Source organism: Pongo abelii, chromosome 8 (assembly GCF_028885655.2).
Source record: "Pongo abelii isolate AG06213 chromosome 8, NHGRI_mPonAbe1-v2.0_pri, whole genome shotgun sequence".
In the NCBI taxonomy this organism is placed as follows: Eukaryota; Metazoa; Chordata; class Mammalia; order Primates; family Hominidae; genus Pongo; species Pongo abelii.
Genome location: NC_071993.2, coordinates 17,021,558 through 17,036,437, shown reverse-complemented (window position 1 = coordinate 17,036,437; position 14,880 = coordinate 17,021,558). Strand labels below are relative to the sequence as shown.

Below are 14,880 nucleotides of genomic sequence, written 5' to 3'. Positions count from 1 at the left end.
GGCTCTGGATGGCTGGCTCCCCTTACGTCAATGCTGAGTCCTGATCCAAAGCACTGGGGCCAAGTCGTACAAAAGTGTGCTGCCTTCAGGTCTCTGGTGGGGCGTCTTCGCTCCAAAGGAGGTGTGTCCAGGGAGTGCATGAGAGAGAGCTTTAAAGCAATTTTTCAGCCTAGCTGAGGGCTGGAACTAGATAGAGCACAGCTCATATCCATAACTCATCGAAGGAGCAAAATGTCATCATTTATCCTCATAAATTACTTGGTTGAAGTCATCCATCTGAGGGTTGGCAGGAAGAGCTTGTTGCTCTTGAAATATGAATTTGATGAGTCAAAAGCAGGCACCATATATGGGATACCATCATGCACAGTATGATTGAGACTTTTCAAACTTGACATATGAAGTCCAGTAACAGCCTTAAATCCAAACTAAATGAAAGGTAATAAAGTAGTCCAAGGAAGAGTGAAAGACTCTCATGTTTTTAATCGAAAAACATAATTTTAAAGTAGATTCTCAATCTAACATTAAAAATTAATCTAATATTTCCTCCATGCTTATATATACCTTTTATAAAGTAGGGAGCAACTGAAGATAAGTTGTGTTCCTCACGCTCAAGGGAGGCAGGCTGCATGGTGGCTTAAGAGCATGGGCTTTGGAACTAGACCTAAGATACATTTTCACCTCTACAATTTAACTAGCTGTGTGAGATGTCTGCCCTTACCGATGGGCTTCTAGTCCCTGACAACTGGAGAATTAATGCCTCCTCCTTTTATCCTCTTCCTTTATCTCCTGCCCTCTCACTCTCATGTATATATTAATATGTATCGCAACTCATTATACATACATACATGTATACATATGTATGTATATAGTAAGGGTAGAACCATTGTAATTGATTTATATGTGTATGTATATGTGTGTTTATATATGTATATAATATATATAAATATATCTGTGTATCTATGTATATATACATACTTGGCAGCTCCCGGTCTAGAATGTATTTCAAATTTAACCTGTGAGTGGTGTAATGGACTTTGGAGACTCAGAAGTGGGGAGGATGGGTGGGGTATGAGGGATACAAAACTACATATTGGGTGTAATGTATACTAGTCAGGGAACCAATGCACTAAAATCTCAGACTTCACCAGTATGCAATTCATCCATGTAATGAAAAACCACTTGTATCCCAATTAGATAAATAGATAGATAGATAGATAGATAGATAGATAGATAAACAAAAAAATTTCACCTTTGAAAGTTGAACACTTTATTCCCACCCTATTCCACGCCACCACCCCCCAATTCTACACTCCTCATAATCTTAGCAAATGGAAAGTACATTTTTGTCATTATTTAAGTCAAAAATCTTGATGTTATTTTTGACTTTTCTGTTTGTCTCACACTTAACCATCAACAAATCACACTGGCTCTACCCTCACAATGTATCCAGATTCCAACCACGCCTCTCCATTTCTGTTGCTACCAGCCTAGCCCATGCACCTATCATCTCTCCTTGGCCTGAGGCGGTCCCCTCCTTATTGGACACTCTGCCCCTGCCCTTCCCTGTCCTCCACCCCTTACAGTCTAAGGACTGCACATAGAGTGATATTTTCAAACTTAAGTGAGATCATGCCATTCTGATGCCCAAAACGCTTCAACGTCTTCCTCTTCTTACTCAGAATAAGTCTTTTCAGTTTCCTGCATGACCTAGCCATGCTGCCTTTGGAATCTCTCATTCTGCCTCATCCATTCTGACTTCCATGATGTACCTCTAACACATCAAGCCTTTACACTGTTTTCTGAACTGGAATGTTTTCTCCCCCATAACCATCTGGCTTGATCCTTCTTTTCATTCATGTCTCTGCTAAGATGTTACTCCAATGACGTGGCCTTTCTAACTTAACTCTAACAATAAAGTACCCTTCTCCCTCCTCTCATCCATTTTTCTTTATAGAATTTATCACCATCTCACATATCAAGTATTTGTTTATTGTATGTCTTCCCCATCTATAAAAAAACTTTATGAAAGCAGTTAATTTGTCTTGATTACTTACCTCTATATCCCAGATCTCAACAACCACCACAAACTAAGTAGCCAATAGCATGTGCTCAATACCTGCTTGTTATAATAATCATTTCCTGCACTCTGGCTTTATTTTCAGCATTTTTATTGCCTCCACTGTGAAAACCCCCCAAGAAAACTAAGAAAGCATAAAAATCCAGTTGCCAATGCTATTTAAATAACCGACCTTGTTTCTTTGTGGGAAGGCTGCGGTGGATATTTGCATGCAGACAGAGGGATCATCACATCCCCCAAGTATCCAGAGACTTACCCATCCAACCTCAACTGTTCTTGGCACGTCCTGGTCCAAAGTGGCCTGACCATTGCTGTCCATTTTGAACAGCCTTTCCAGATTCCAAATGGAGATTCTTCTTGCAACCAGGGGGATTACTTGGTGGTAGGTCTTGCTTGCTACCCTTTCTAATTACATTTTCCATACACTTCATTCAGAAAACAAAATGATGATTTTTCTCTCCTGGGATGTAAATGGATAAGAATTATGTACTCCTTCTTTTGCAGTCTAAAGGAGTTGATGCAATTTTAATTTGTCTTTCCAGCTAAGAAATGGTCCTGATATCTATTCTCCACCCTTGGGACCCCCTGGAGGAAATGGTCATTTTTGTGGCAGTCATGCTTCATCAACTCTGTTCACCTCGGATAATCAAATGTTTGTTCAGTTTATTTCTGATCACAGTAATGAAGGGCAAGGATTTAAGATCAAATATGAGGCAAAGAGTTTAGGTAAGTATTTTCACTGAGAGTTATATCTACTTTTCCTGCAACTGCTTGATCTTCTTTGACATCAAGTTTTCTTTTCTGAACTAACAGTAATAGAATTAATAAGAATGCCTACTGTCAAGTGCTTATTATATTTGATACATTCAATATCTCATCGTGACTACTTTTCAAGTAGAGTATCATTATTTCCACTTTAAAGATAAGTAAAATGAGGCTTGGACTTTTCCAAGACCACATACCTAATTAGTGACCAAAGTGAAATTTTCCATGAGTATAAGATAAACTCTTCTTCTTGATCCCTGAAATTCCTTAGACCTTTCCATTACAAGATGTCTAACTGTAAGTTAATTCTAGTTACAGAAACATTATAAGAATTACATTTGTCTTATTTTGTAATAATTTGTATGCTGTTTTTAAAAGAACACATAATTTTTTGATTCTATTATTACTGATTTAATTATATATTATATGATATCACTAATTGCTTGTACTTAATTGTACTTGATTATAATTGCATTTAATTCTACTGTAATGATTTGATTTTGATGACATTTGCTTTTTAGTAATGTTTAATTGAATAAATAAATAAATAAATAAATAGGCATCACTTCAAAAAAAGAGAGTAATGTCAGAAGAAAGTAATATAATAATAAATTTTTGCTTTGTCCCACCAGAAGTTAGATAATATAGATTTCAAAATGATCCCATGACTTGAATCTCAGATTCATATATATATATATATATATATATATATATATATATATATAAATGAAATCATATGTTTTATTGCACATTGTATGAGATTTAAAGTCAACATGGTTTCTTTATTTTGGTAAAAGAGATGAATAAGAGTCTTCACCAACTGACACACAAAAATGAGCGAATAGCTTGAGTAAGGTCCAAAACACCAGGGAAGGAGCTTTGGTCACTTCCCCGAGCTCTGGCAGAAGGAGGGAGCTTTAATGCAGCTCTGTGGGCACCTGCACCATTGCTTTCTAAGCTGAGACCTTCTCATCCCTCCCTCTCTTGATGCTGAGCTTTGCAGCTGAGTCATGAATGGGCAGTTTTCACCTGGTACCAAAGCATTTCAAGAGTAGCAGTGTCTTGAGTCTAGTGAGTAGATGTCAGCCCATCCTACATAACTCTACTTTTCGTTTTTGTTTATAATAGACTCAGTCTTTTTTTTTCTTTCTTGAGACAGGGTCTCTCTCTGTTGCCCAGGCTGGAGTACAGCGGCACGATCTCAGCTCACTGCAACCTCTGCCTCCCAGGCTCAAGTGATTCTCCTGACCCAGCCTCCCTAGTAGCTGGGATTATAGGCATGCACCATCATGCCCAGCTAATTTTTGTACTTTTGGTAAAGATGGGATTTCACCACGTTGCCCAGGCTGGTCTTGAACTCCTGAGCTCAGGTGAGCCACCTGCCTCGGCTTCCCAAAGTGCTAGGATTACTGGAGTGAGCCACTATCCTCAGCCAATAGACTCAGTTTGATTTATATTTTTAAAGTCAACATTTAGTGGTAATTGAGATACACTAAGAGATACACTAAGGGTGTGTTTGACATTGCACCTCTTCTGTTCCTTTGTGGATTCACTGTTCATGCAAGTATGGTTATGGCCATTACTTTCTCCCTGTCTTTCTTGAAGCTTGTTATGACTGCTGTTGACATCAGACTTAAAAGTCTTTTGATTTCGCAACCTGTTCTTGGCAACCTGAAACAACAGCATCACTGTTATTTCTCTCTACTTACCAACTCAACTATGTTCCATAACTATAGCCAGCCTTCTGCCTCCCACATCTATCTGGCTATCTTGCCACCATATCTATTTCCATGCCACTCCCATTTCTCAGCCTTTAACCTAGGTCCTTTTGTGAACATTTTTCGACATCAAATCACCTAGTTTTATACCATTTTTCTCCAGAGACACTCCTTTGCTATGGTTGATTGAGATTTCTAGGACCCTGTGGTAGTTGCCTTTTATTCTCACCTGATTAATAGGCCTATTAATTAATTAATCAAACATTTACAAGGTGTTTCACATCATGCAAACTACCGAGTTCTGCCAAGGAGTTCACAGTGTGGTAGAGGAGACAGACAAGCAAAGGCACAATTAGAACATGATATAAGGCTGGGCACGGTGGTTCATGCCTGTAATCCCAGCATTTTGAGAAGCCAAGGCAGGAGGATCACTTGAGCTTAGGGGTTTGAGACCAACCTGGGCAACATAGAAAGACCTTGTCTCTACCAAAAAAGTTTTCAAAGTAGCTGAACATGGTGGCACACTTCTGTGGTTTCAGCTACTCAGTAAGCTGAGTTGGGAGGATCACTTGAGCCCGTGAAGTTGAGGCTGCAGTGAGCCATGATCATACCACTGCACTCCAGCCTGGGTGACAGAGCAAGACCCTGTCTCAAAGGAAAAAAAAAAAACAACATGGTGTATGGTATAATAAGTGCCAGAAAGAGGAATGCACAGAAGAGAAACACCTACTTCAGCCCAGGACATCAGAGAGGGCTCCAGGGGAAGTGGATGAAGAGATTTGCCAATCAGTGATAAAGAGATGTGAATGCATAGAAAGTCTCAATGTTATAAGTCATATTCAATAGTTTGAAAGAATTCACTACTGCTAGAGAACAGAGTCATAATAGTGATGAAGCAGGCAGGAATCACTGTGCTCAGGGCCCTGGATGCCACCCTAAGTTAGTTAAGATGTTAATCAAAAGGTTATGGGAGGCACTGGAAGATTTTGCTCCAAAGCCTGAACAGCATGATCAGATTAAAAACACTAATGTAGCTGCAACACGGAAAACATTGGAGGCGGGGAAGACTGAAGAGAGAGAGACTAGATGAAAGAGTAATTTAGGGAAAAAAATTACTCCCTGAGCTAAGGCAATGGCAGTAAGAAGGTAGGAGAGAGGGCTTATCAAACATATAAATACGGGATTGAGTGAATTTGGAGGTCAGTTGGATGTGAGGCAGGAGGGAAGGGATGGGAGGAGCCTTAGGAGCAGTTGTTAGGTTTTTGGCTGGGTGGATCCGTTCTTCCCACAGACATTTATCAAGAACTTTCCACGGGACAGACACTGTGTCAGGCATCGGGGACGTGGCAGTAAACAAACAAAATCCATGTCCTCATGGAACCTAATTCTAGTGTTAAGATGCAGACAATAAATAAGTAAAATATATAATATGCCATATGGTGAAAGGTATCAAGGAGAAAAATAAGGCAGTAAGAGCGGATACAGAGTGTCCATAGGAAGAGGGGCTGATGCTGTCATCAGCAGACTCGGGTATGGAGCTCTGGATGACGAGCAAATGAGAGTGTTCATTTGAGACAAGTTCAATTTGAAATCTCTGAATTACCTCCATTGGAGATGCCCAGTAAGTGGTCGGAGCAGGAGTCTTGAGGTCAGAACAGGGATCTAGACTGAATCTGTAAATACGGAATAATCAAGACTGCTTATCATTTAAGTCATGAGGATGTATGACAGCAATTGGGAAATTATTCAGAGTGAGATGAAAGGCCTACAGGAGGATTCCTGAGGCCCTCCAGCAATGTCAGGGAAGCCCTGGAGAGATGCGCCCAAGAGCCAGAGGAAGAATGATGCAAAGAGTAAAAGGAGGAGAAGAGCATGGGGTCAGAAGCCAAGGGACAAAAATGTAAAGAAGGACAATGTGATCAACCGTGTTAAATGCTGTGGACATAAAATAAGAATTTAAAAAGTTCTTTGGGCATATAACTGTGAGGTGACTTGGGAGAACGAGTGCTTTCATAGGGTTGAAGAAGGAAGGGCGAAAAGAGAGAAAGAGAGAGACAGACAGACAGATAGAGAGAGAGAGATTAAATAGGGCAAGATCCTGGAGGAGATAGTAGGGTGGGAACTTGATCCAGAGATACAGGAAGTTAATGTACAGAGGGAAAAATAGAGTGTAAAGATGCAGATTAATTTATTGAGGATAGTAACAAATTAGGGGTAACAAATGGAAGGGATTCTCATCTGATTTCTTCTACTTTCTTTGTAAAGTGGAGCCTAATGTAATGTGCTTAGAATCAAGAGGAAATTGGGAAAGTCAAGGGTTTAGGGAGTAAAGTTCCAAACAGCTGTTGTAGTTTATATGAAAAGTAATGGGTGAATTGCTCGGCGGTGTTGAGATGGGAGAAAGTATATTTGCAGGGGCATCAATTTCCATGAATGAATGGCTTGAATTGAACACAACCACGGAGTCATTGTTTTGCAGGGGAAGTTTGAAGGAAAGACATGAAGCAAGGGAGTTGGAGCTCATTAAAGGGATTTGCAATTTAGAGTTTCAGAGATGGGGGAGTTGGAAGTATTGACAGAATTCAGGATGTGACTATAAGTGGATGAGTGACAGTGGACATAAATGTTCTAGAGTTGAGCAGATCAAGCATGTGTATGGCTAAGTGATTGGACAGGTTAATTTCATTGGCATCGTAAGTACTTTTACTCCTATCTGGTTTGTTTGTTGAAAATGCCAAAGAATATTTACTGATAATAGAAAGATATTTTGTGACAATACTTTGGTTTTTTAGAAAACAAATATTAAAAAGCTCCTTTATCCTCTGGCATAACATGGCTAGTAAATTGTTTCATGCCATTGATCTTGTTTCTCAAATGCATCTAAATCCTGAAGAAATGTAATGAATGAATGCTCCCAGAGTTGTGCAAAGATATATCTGCTTAGTCTTTTAAATATACTAAGATCATAGCTCTGCATCGTTCTGCTGTACTGAATGCTCAGTGGGAAGCTGTAACTGCTAGCATACTTACATGCTTATCGAAGTGGTGGATATTTATCCATGCTTCTGTGATGTTCTGCCCCATGCACCATGTGCCATAATCATTTGGTTGGCTTTAAGAAAGAATGAAATTTCCAATGAGAATAGATAGATGGTCTGGCAAATTAAAAAGTGTCACACCTGGTAGCTCCCTCGATAGCAAATTGAGAATTTGTTTGCTGGAAAAGAAAATGAGAATCATAACAGATGAAAGGAAATGGAGACAAAATACAGAGAAGTTGACTTTAAAAGATGATTTGTGGCTATTGACTGCATCCCCTTCAGCAGATCGTAGACTGATTTAACTGTGTTTGCTCACAGCCTGTGGGGGCAATATCTACATCCATGATGCTGATTCTGCTGGGTATGTGACCTCCCCCAACCACCCTGATAATTATCCCCCACACGCTGATTGCATTTGGATCTTAGCGGCTCCACCGGAAACACACATACAGCTGCAATTTGAAGATCAATTCGATATTGAAGTAACACCCAAGTATGTCACTTCCATTTTCATTTTTTTCCTACCCAAAGTTAGTATTTTTTAACTGTCGTGTCTCAAAACAGTCCATTTCTTTCAGTAGCACATACTGCAAGGAAATCTAGGGGAAAAGGGAAATGCTTAATGGCTCAGGCCTGAAAACACAGTCGGCCTGCCACTCTCCCATCAGCTGAGCCGGTTATGTACATGGATACTGTCCCTTGTGACCCTAGACACTTCCTGCAAGGGACACTGAGGGTGGCTACTTGAGAATGATGTTATCCATTCTTCCTCCCACAGGAAATATATCATGTTTCTGATAGATGAATATTTATTTGCCCAGCCTCATATTCGGTGTCACAAATGATAAAATGTCTGTTTAACAAATGGGAATTTGTGTGGTGTGTCATCAGGGGTCACCAGTTTTGGAACAGTACTAAAGCATGCACAGTATAATTTCTCAGTCTTTATTTAATAAGAGTTCTGAAAGGATTACAAAACAGAGAGTAAGTCTTACTATGTTGAAGAGAAAGAAAAACTACATTGATTGTAGAAAACATTGTCCTCTTTCCTTGAACAAAAGTGTGTATACATTTGCATGAAGGCAGCTGTGGTGCAACACTTGGATATAAGATCTTTTGTTGCTATTTCTGGCACTGGGTCTAATACTACTCTTCCACTCATGGAGCATTAATTGGCTGATGTGACTTCCTGAAGAAATGTTGGATACATGCTTATCTACTTTTATGGACACAGAAAATTCCAGTGGGGACCCTCCATTAGTCCCAGTTACAGAGCTGTTAGAGAATTTATCTTTGTCATGTGAAATGTATCAAATCATTGTGTGGAACAAAATACTTGTTGTTTTTTGAAATTCATAGGGACTAATTTGAAAACAACATTTATATTTGTAAAACCAATACAGAATATGGAAGGGAAGTAAATATTCTTGAATGTAGAACATGTAAAACCTGTCTCTTGAGCTACTAATAAAAGAACGTATTATTAGAAAAAATATCATACAGCATTTTAAAGTGACATGGCTTATGCTGATTCTATCATAGTTTTTTATGCTAAGAAATGATGATTTAATATCTTCAAAGAAAGTAAGTGAGGTTGTCATTATCAAAATAAGCCATTTGACCATGTGAATTTAACAGAATTTTGTTTCCACTTCAGCTGTACTTCCAACTACCTTGAGTTGCGGGATGGAGTGGATTCAGATGCACCAATACTTTCCAAATTTTGTGGGACATCTTTGCCCAGCAGTCAGTGGTCCTCAGGAGAGGTTATGTATTTGAGATTTCGATCTGACAACAGCCCCACACATGTGGGATTCAAGGCCAAGTATTCTATAGGTAATAATTTTTTTAAAACTTTTATTTTAGGTTCAGGGGTACATGTGCAGATTTGTTATATAGGTAAATTTGTGCTTGGGGGTTTGTTGTAGAGATTATTTCATCAGCCAGGTACTAACCCTAGTACCTAATAGTTATTTTTTCTGCTCCTCTCCCTTTTCCCACCCTCCACCCTATCAAATGAAAAAAACATTCCGTGCTCATGGATAGGAAGAATCAATATTATTAAAATGGCCATACTGCTCCCCAGAATTTACAGATTCAATGTGATTCCTATCAAACTATTATGACATTCTTTACAGAACTGGAAAAAACTATTTTAAAACTCATATGGACCCCAAAAAGAACCCAAATAACCAAGGCAATCCTAAACAAAAAGAACAAAGCTAGAGGCATCACAATACCTGACTTGAAACTATACTACAGGGCTACAGTAACCAAGACAGCATGGTACTGGTACAAAAATAGACACACAGACCAATAGAATGGAATAGAGAGCTCAGAAATAAGGTCTCACACATACAGGCATCTGATCTTCAACAAAGCTGACAAAAGCAAGCAATAGGGAAAAGATTCCCTAGCCAATAAATGATGCTGGGAGAACTTGCCAGCAGTATGCAGAAGATTGAAACTGGACCCCTTCCTTATACCATATACAAAAATTAATTCAAGATGGAGTAAAGACTTAACTGTAAAACACAAAACACTGGGAAACATTTTTATATTAAATAAAAGAGTTATTGTAGAATGAATATGTTAAAACTTTTTTAAAAACAATGACTTTTTAAAAATAGGTCTATTTGCCTAATTCTAAAAATATTTTAATGCTAGAAATAAGTAAGGAGTGTAAATGTTTGAAACCACAGTCATTAATCAACTTTAATTTCTCTTTTAATTTTCATTTTAAAACATATTCCTAGTAAACTTGAATATTTTGTATTTTCTCTAACTTGTGAAGAAATATATGTAGTTAAATCAAACTCCTGTTTCTTCAGCTTACTATGAAATACAATAGTTCTCTCTTATCCATGGTTTTATGTTCCATGGTTTCAATGTCCTTGGTAAACAGAGGCCCAAAAATAGGTGAGTACACTATAGCAAGATATTTTGAGAGATCACATTTACATAACTTTTCTTTTTATATGAGAGATCACATATACATAACAGTATACTGTTATGATTATTCTATTTTATTATTAGTTATTGTTGTTAATCTCTTATTATGTCTGATTTATACAGTAAACTTTATCATAGGTACATATATAGAGAAAAAAATAGTCTATATGTCTGTATAGGGTTTGGTACTATCCGAGGTTTTAGGCACTCACTGGGGGTCTTGGAATGTATCCCCCAAGGAAAAGGAAGAACTGCAGTATGTTTATTACCTTAAGTAATAAAACTATTTAAGAACCAGATAACTATATTTAGAACAGTATCTTTGAATTCCTCATCATATATAAAATAATTAAGCTTTTTTTTTCTCTGAGTCTCTAGTGCCAAATCAGTCACTGGATAAAAAGCAAATGTGTCAGTGGGGCATGGTGGCTCATGCTTGTAATCCTAGCACTTTGGGAGGCCAAGGCAGGTGGATCATGAGGTCAGGAGTTCAAGACCAGCCTGGCCAAGATGGTGAAACCCTGTCTCCACTAAAAATACAAAAATTAGCCAGACATGGTGGTAGGCGCCTGTAATTCCTACTACTCGGGAGGCTGAGGCAGAGAATTTCTTGAACCCGGGAGGTGGAGGTTGCAGTGAGCCGAGATCACGCCACTGCACTCTAGGCTGGGTGACAGAGTGAGACTCTGTCTCAAAAAAAAAAAAAAAAAAGAAAAGAAAAGAAAAGAAAAAAAGAAAGCAAATATGCCTCTTCAGCATTTTGATTTCCTTATTTAAAAATGAGCGGTAACTTTGCTTGTTGAAGATTCACTATAATATGGTCACAATAGCACATAATTTGGTATCTAATAGGTCTAGACACAAACCAAACAAATATTTAATACAGCGAAAATTCAGAAAGCCTAGTGGTAACAATGTTTAACTACATACATAGATCATGTTATATCCTGAGTCAAGCTGCATATAATTCAATTAGCTATCACACCCAGGTAATAAGACATAATTGAATAGTAATTTTCAAGGCCCTGAGATATCGGTTACTGTAGTGAACTGTTTAGTTGAGAGTAAAACTAGAAATGGCAGGTGTCCCCACAGTACTCCTTCCAGCTGAGCTTGGGTTCAGTCTTTAGGATCAACACAGAGTACTAGGCAGGCCAGATCAGCCTATCAGTTGGTTCTTGAGATGAAACTTACTTGCGACTAGTAGCTCTTACATAGTGTCCCAAAAAGAATTAATGTGACATTACAGAATATTCCATTTAGTCGTCATCTTCTGTTTCCCATTATTGGACTGGACTTGTGTCATTTCTGTTTACATCAGTGGTAGAACTCAAATAATGTGGAAAGCACTAACCATTTTCGGAATCTTAAAAACTTCAATTCAGAGTCACTTGGCCCTAAAAGTTTTCAAATGTGCTGGTGAAATGAAGAAAAAATTTGTAATAGAATAAATCTTTCTTGCTTGCTTGCTTTCTTATATTTATTTATTTTTATTTTTGCAGCTCAGTGTGGGGGAAGAGTAACAGGGCAAAGTGGTGTTGTTGAAAGCATTGGACATCCAACACTTCCATATAGAGACAACTTATTCTGTGAGTGGCATCTCCAGGGGCTCTCTGGACACTATCTCACCATCTCTTTTGAAGATTTTAACCTTCAGAATTCCTCTGGCTGTGAAAAAGACTTCGTGGAGATCTGGGACAATCATACCTCTGGTTAGTAAAATATATCTGCTCTCTTTTGGGTGTTTATTTTCACATGTACTTATTCAGCCTCTGAAGTTTCTTCACTTCCAAGAAAGGCAAAAACATGTCTATACTCTGCAGAGAAGTGCAGACTAATGAGCTTTGGGCAGTACTGGTGATTCTCTCCCTCGGTTCTACCATTAACAATGGATGCCCGGAGCCCAGGTGTCATATAGCCCACCCTGGAGGCCACCTGGGGAGAGCAACGGTAGTGGGAAGGCACCTCTTGCTGCTGAGACATCCCATTGCCACATGCCGTTATTTGAGGGGTGTTTATAGCTTGAGATGGGGAAGGGGTCATGCATGTCTCCTAGTGGTAGCATAAGGCAGATATTTGTCACTCTGTTGTCTCAGATCATTTTTTTCAACCAAATGAGCAAGCCTTCCTCATTGTGCAGAGATATCCTTCCCCTAATTGGTTGCATTTTTTTCATTTCTTCATGTATTTGAATATGTTCATTTTTATTCATCTTTTCCTGTTGTCTTGACAGAGATTAACATTTCTTCATAGGCAGGGTCTTGTTTTTTATTATTTTCTTTGTACACACAGGACACCTTGAATAGAGGTTAAAAGAAATCAATCACTTGGACATGTATATTTAATTATTTGTCTCTCACAGGAAACATCTTGGGCAGATACTGTGGAAACACTATTCCTGACAGCGTAGACACTTCTAGCAATACTGCTGTGGTCAGGTTTGTCACAGACGGCTCTCTGACTGCCTCAGGATTCAGACTGCGATTTGAATCCAGTATGGAAGGTGAGTTCATTGATTCATTCAACACAACATTGAGCACCTGCATTGGACAGACACTATGCTAGGCACCGGTGTTAAAATATTTGAAAAACAAAACAAAACATGACCCCTATTTTCTTGGGCCTTAATCGAAAAGTCACAGTGATAAACGAAAAATCACAGCTGTGATCAAGGCTATAAGGGAAAATAACTAGTATCACGAGAGATATAATAAGAGGATGAGAGTTATACTGTAATGCCCACCTTAAGAGAGTCCTGTAGTTACTCAGAATTTGTCTTACTGCAAAACCAACAAACTCAGACAAAATAAAGATCTTGTTCAGAAAAACTGGGTACTTAATATTAACTTTCTGATTTTCCTTTTTTTTTTTTTTGTATACATGGGGTCTTGCCTTGAACTCCCAAAATGTTGGCATTACAGGTGTGAGCCACCACTCCTGGCCAATTGTCTTGATTCTTTCTTTTTTCTTTTCTTCCTTTTTTTTTTTTTTTTTTTGAGACAGTGTCTCGCTCTGTTGTCCAGGGTGGAGTGCAATGGCATGATATCAGTTCACTGCAACCTCCGCCTCCCAGGTTCAAGCAATTCTCCTGCCTCAGGCTCCTGAGTAGCTGAGATTGCAGGTGCACGCCACAACGCCCAGCTAATTTTTGTATTTTTAGTAGAGACGGGGTTTCATCATGTTGGTCAGGCTGTTCTTGAACTCCTGGCCTTGTGATCTGCCTGCCTCGGCCTCCCAAAGTGCTACAAGTGTGAGCCACCGCGCCTGGCCCAATTTTCCTGATTTTTAAGTTCATGACATTCATTGGTCTCTCATTTCTTGAGCCATGATGATAACTAAATTGCTGCCTGTGGACTATCATCCATGGAAGGCAGGATTAAATATTAATAGAGACAAAAAGTGAATGTATATGTTCACTAAAATCCTCATGCACATAAATAAATACGGAGAATAATTTTATCTAGAAGGATTATTTTTAAATACCTGAATTTTGAGAGCTCTCCTCATGGAAGGAAACATTTTGATTTGATTGGAAGTTTCTTGGCTTTTTTCCCCCCACATCAGAGTGTGGTGGGGATCTTCAGGGCTCTACTGGAACATTTACTTCTCCCAACTACCCGAACCCAAATCCTCATGGCCGGATCTGCGAGTGGAGAATCACCGCCCCGGAGGGAAGGCGGATCACCCTAATGTTTAACAACCTGAGGCTGGCCACGCATCCATCTTGCAACAATGAGCATGTGACAGTAAGTGTTCCCTGCCGCCTGAGATGTTATATTCCATCGTTTAAAGAGTTTACTGACCCACAAATCATAGTCAGAAAACTAGGTCAGGAAAATTGCCATCTATGCAACTATAACTCAGACAAATTCTAAGTATTGTTGAGGGAACAAAATCATAGTAACCTGTCAAAATAATTGTAAAAGTTGTTTTAAGAGACTATCAGCTATCACTCTGTGCATCAGGGTCATAGGATAAATTTTAAGAGTGAATGATCATGACAAATGGCAAAACTGGTGAGCTTGTGGGAAGCTAAGCCTACAGCAGCACATAGCTGAATGGGACCAGAGTCACAGCACAAACCACCACGGAAGTTCTGAGCAGGTGGGTGGTCCTGCATAATCACTGCTCTCTCCAGGGGTGCAGAGGGACTCTTGGTGGGAGAGCACTGCTACATGACCTCCATGTCGCCAACCTCCAGTGGTTTCAGATGTGCCCTCAGCACTCTCAGCTTCCTGCAGTGAAAGAAAGCAAATGAGATCCCTGAGTGTGAATAACAAATAGACTGTTAACTGTGAAGTACTATGCACACATATGTGTGTGTAGA

The 14,880-nt window shown here is 39.1% G+C and overlaps 1 protein-coding gene across 2 annotated transcripts in view; it reads left to right on the top strand.

Annotated features, from left to right (window-relative positions):
• Nucleotides 1–14,880, top strand: part of CUBN (cubilin) — a 307,275-nt gene that overhangs the window by 205,518 nt on the left and 86,877 nt on the right. For both annotated transcript variants that reach the window (XM_054522000.1, XM_024254068.2), the window contains 7 exons: nucleotides 2,269–2,459; nucleotides 2,620–2,803; nucleotides 7,920–8,094; nucleotides 9,259–9,437; nucleotides 12,056–12,265; nucleotides 12,916–13,056; nucleotides 14,118–14,299. In XM_054522000.1, the coding sequence (XP_054377975.1) occupies nucleotides 2,269–2,459; nucleotides 2,620–2,803; nucleotides 7,920–8,094; nucleotides 9,259–9,437; nucleotides 12,056–12,265; nucleotides 12,916–13,056; nucleotides 14,118–14,299 (1,262 nt within the window). The remainder of the gene's footprint in view (nucleotides 1–2,268; nucleotides 2,460–2,619; nucleotides 2,804–7,919; nucleotides 8,095–9,258; nucleotides 9,438–12,055; nucleotides 12,266–12,915; nucleotides 13,057–14,117; nucleotides 14,300–14,880) is intronic.